Source organism: Mauremys reevesii, linkage group 13 (assembly GCF_016161935.1).
Source record: "Mauremys reevesii isolate NIE-2019 linkage group 13, ASM1616193v1, whole genome shotgun sequence".
Taxonomy (NCBI): domain Eukaryota; kingdom Metazoa; phylum Chordata; order Testudines; family Geoemydidae; genus Mauremys; species Mauremys reevesii.
This window is the reverse complement of record NC_052635.1, coordinates 11,475,034-11,479,584: the sequence shown is the minus strand read 5'-3', so window position 1 is coordinate 11,479,584 and position 4,551 is coordinate 11,475,034. Positions and strand designations below refer to the sequence as shown.

Here is a 4,551-nt window from a genome sequence, read left to right as displayed (position 1 = left end):
AACAAACCTAGGGAAGGTGGCCGTTCCCCTGCCTGACTCACCTGTAGGGCCCCATCTGGCAGGGGAGGTGCCCAGAAGCTTTTGAAAATCCCCCTGGGCACCTAAGTATCTTGAAAAACTGGCCCTTAGTCATTGCTGGAAATGGGAAAATAAGAGGCCTGTGCTGGTGTCCTGTGTTCTGTGGCAAAAGTCAGGGAGTTTTCTTGTGCTTTTCTGTTCCTTTTGAATGATGCCTGGGAATGAAATACACTATAAAGGCACAAAAGTTAATTATATAATTACCTAACATTGGAGTTCCACGGTGACATTTCAACTCTATATTTTTATAAGGTAGGTACATTGTGTGTAGGTATACGTGTGTGTGTGCGTACGTGTGTGTGTGTATATAGCAGTCTCTCACCCTACAATGAATGGATGCTTAGTGTTCCAGATGAGTCCATTTTGCTTGTACCCTCTCACTGAGCATAGTCTTCCCTCATTGTCTGACTTTAGAGCGGCCACAAGTTCATATCTCCCACCATCCCAGTAGTACTCACCTGTGGCATCTCACATAGGTCCTAAAAAGACTGGGGTCACAGATTTAAGAGATCTAACAGTCTCCACTTTCTCCCATGCCTGTGACTCTGTAAGAGCATGACATGAAGCCCAATGAATCTAACGGAAACATGACCTGGGACTACAGCAGGCTTTGGTTCAGGCTCTATCACAGCCCATGTAATATCTATTTTATTTTAACCTAAGGAACTGATGAGTTAGCATTGTCCAAATACAAATTTCCTGCAAGCTTTCCTCAGGGCTTCCTTCACCTCTTTGTTTCGCAGACTGTAAATGAGGGGATTTACCAGGGGAGTCAGGACAGCATAGACAACAGAGAGAACTTTCTTGAAGTCCCTGAGGATGTCAGTGGTTGGGAACATGTAGACTATTAGCAACGATCCAAAATAAATGGTCACCACAATGAGGTGGGAGGAGCAGGTGGAAAAGGCCTTTTGCCTCCCGGTGGTGGACGGGATTCTGAGGATGGTGGCGATGATGCAGATGTAGGACATCAAGGTAAGCAGGAATGGGACCAATAAGAAAATCAAGCTGAGTGTGAAAATCAACATTTCCATCATCTGAGGATCATTACAAGAGAGATTTATCAGGGGGATAAGATCACAAAAGAAATGATCAATACCATTGGGACCACAGAAGGTTAACTGTGATATTGACAATGTTATTACGCCACCACATAGGAAGCCACCTGTCCAAGAGCCACCTGCAAGCTGGAGGTGTAACCTACCACTCATACGGGCTGTATAGTGCATTGGATTGCATATCGCTACATACCGATCATAAGACATCACCGACAAGAGAAGGCATTCTGTGGCAACCAGAGAACAAAAGAAATAATATTGTGTGAGACACCCAGTAAATGAAATAGTTGTGTCCTCAGTGAGGAGAGTGGCCAGCATGCTGGGCAGGGTGGCGGAGGTGTAGCAGGTCTCCAAGCAGGACATGTTTCCCAGGAAGAAGTACATGGGGGTGTGAAAGTGCTGATCAGCCACAACTAACACAATGATGAGGATGTTCTCAGCCACAGTTGCAGTGTAGATCAAGAGAAAGAGCAGGAAAAACAGGATTCGCAGTTCAGGAAGAGTCCCGAATCCCAGGAGGATGAATTCTGTGACAGTATGATTTCCCTCTTCTGGGTTTGTCATGGGGTATGTCTATGAGAAAGAAATTCACTGTGTGATATAAATGAAGCACATTCACTCAATAAAATGTCAGCATTGTTTGTATTGTCTCCCCAGCTGTCTACCGGAACACTAGCTGAGTGGAAAGTGGAGGCGAAATGGGGAAAAAACCATCTCTCTTGACCATGGGAACAGTTTTAATATATGAGCAGATAGCATGTTCAACAACGCGTTAGTTTCTCATGGAAACTTCACAGATCACAGCAAGTACTGATATACTATGGGGATGGAGCTCAGATTGAACAGTAGAGAAACACTGATAGATATTGGCTTAAATAGTCACTCCTTTCACTTTCTGGTGTATCAGAGCAGAGCAATGTCCTTTTCTAAGTTGTAGTTCCACTGCTGAAATTGGTTAAGATTTTTTTATTTCAGAGGAAAACACAACAGAGAAACAAATCAAGCCAATAGGGCTGGGAATTGCAGTGGGTGGGCACCCAACTCCATGTGCATTGCCATGAAAATGGGCAACCGAACTCTATCACAGGAATTTGAATTTTTTTTATTCCAAACAGCTACATCCCTGTCGTTCCCTAGGACAATATTTCATTGTCTCACAGTAGGACACTGTACACAGAGACCCAATCTTCATTAAACAATAAACAAAACCAAAAAACTCCAGCTAGAAACCACCATGCTAGCCAGAAATGTATTATCTAGTGCAGAAAAAATCTGTATTAAATTCAAAATTAGTGAAAAATGTGCTATTTTCATATTATGAGTTTGTGAAACTCATATTTCCATTAATCAGTAATTGCAGATTTTTCAAATGTTGGTTTTCATTCCAGTTTTGAGGCCAGGACTGATATAAAGCCATTAGTAAAAGTCAGGCTGTGAGCAAACATCACAGAAGTTGGCAAGAACAGGCCTGACATTGCAGAAACACCTTCCTAAGAAGTACTAGGCACCGAGTACTGATGCAAACACATTCCAGAAGAGTGGTTCCAGAACATCCCAATATCGGTGATGGTATAAAAACGTTCCCCAAGGATAACAGGAACACACTGACTCCTCCTAAAAGATAAGGTCAGGATGACAGTGTGATGAATAGAGCCCTTTTGATCGAACAAACATGTACAAGGAGATGGCTGCGAACTAGCCATGTTAGGTAGTAACTATGTCAGAGGTGCAGTACGTAATTTGTTTGCATCAGGGTATAAAGAGATATCTCTGAGGGAGTGTCTTTGTCCAGCCCAGGGGAGGAATTGAAAGTCCTGCCATTCACTGAGCTGTGTCCATTGTCACGGGCATATATGTTTTCGTATCCTCGTAGAGTCTGCCACGTGTTATTACCGTGCTTCATCGACGATAAACCTGGCTGAGTGCCTTCATAGCGTAACGGACCTTGCGATCATTGGGTGCTTCACTCGAGATCTGCTGTGCCGGCTGTCAGCACAGAGCTGGGGCAGCACACAAGGAGAACACACACATGCAGCCGAATATCTAACAACAAGTCCTAGCGGTGAGCTGACAGGTCTTTCGTTTTTCCAAATTCAGTCATTTTGCATTGGGTTGGGAGTTTGCGAGAGATTAGTGCCATATTCCCCTTGGAGTGCCATAGGATTAGTTACCGAACAAACTTTTTAAATTTTATATTACTTTTATGTTCTTTTATATTTTATTGTATTTTATTTGAATTTTATTATTTATATGTATTTAAATATATTTTCTATGAATTTATTTTTCTATTATTTTATTTCCCTTTATATTATTTTATATACAATAACCTTTTTCCTACGCAAAATTTTGTAGAAATTTATATTTTCCCACAGAACATTTTTATCTTAATGAACTGACATTTTGATGGGAAAAATGTTGCATCTGAATTTTTTTTCACCCCTAGATTTTCTCCTTTTCTTCTTTTTCAGTGGTTAAAAATATTTACTCCTCTTTCTCACTCTCTCTCTCTGTTTGTGGCTGTCTAGTCTGCCATTACTACTCCTTATTAACTGCTAAATAGGGACCTGATCATGCACAGAGCTATGTGCAGAATTAATTTTACACCCCAGGAATAATTCTGTTCAGTCTGTGCTTCCCTCACTGAAGTCTAAAATAAAATACCCTCTGATTTGAAAGATGGGACCCTTTGATTTCAGTGGGATTTGGACAGCTAACGCCTTGAACCTTCTTTGAAGCTTATAGCTCAACTGACAGGAATCTATTTCAATCAATAAATGTTGGTAAATTTTGATATCAGCTGACAGACTGAAATCATCAACAGAAAATATCACTATCATTTGGCATTAGTGCAGCCTCCTCCCTTTGTCTTGCTCCTGTAAGGATGGTGTCACGGGCCCATTGACTGGCCGGGAGTCCTAGAATCATAGAATCATAGAATCTCAGGGTTGGAAGGGACCTCAGGAGGTCATCTAGTCCAAACCCCTGCTCAAAGCAGGACCAAATCCAACTAAAACATCCCAGCCAGGGCTTTGTCAAGCCTGACCTTAAAGACCTCTAAGAAAGGAGATTCCACCACCTCCCTAGGAAACGCATTCCAGTTCCTCACCACCCTACTAGTGAAAAAGTTTTTCCTAATGTCCAACCTAAACCTCCCCCTCTGCAACTTGAGACCATTACTCCTTGTTCTGTCATCTGCTACCACTGAGAACAGTCTAGATCCATCCTCCTTGGAACCCCCTTTCAGGTAGTTGAAAGCAGCTATCAAATCCCCCCTCATTCTTCTCTTCTGCAGACTAAACAATCCCAGTTCCTCAGCCTCTCCTCATAAGTCATGTGCTCCAGCCCCCAAATCATTTTTGTTGCCCTCCGCTGGACTCTCTCCAATTTATCCACATCCTTCTTGTAGTTGAACCTC

The 4,551-nt window shown here is 42.3% G+C and overlaps 1 protein-coding gene across 1 annotated transcript; it reads right to left on the bottom strand.

Annotated features, from left to right (window-relative positions):
- Nucleotides 1–752: 752 nt before the first annotated feature.
- LOC120380008 (olfactory receptor 6P1-like) lies at nucleotides 753–1,700 on the bottom strand. Its single transcript, XM_039497515.1, has one exon. It carries the CDS (start codon nucleotides 1,698–1,700, stop codon nucleotides 753–755), a length of 948 nt encoding a protein of 315 aa, XP_039353449.1.
- Nucleotides 1,701–4,551: the final 2,851 nt, after the last annotated feature.

Coding starts and splice junctions, on each gene's coding strand:
- LOC120380008 (XM_039497515.1), bottom strand. CDS start 1,700: ATGACAAACCCAGAAGAGGGAAATCATACTGTCACAGAATTCATCCTC.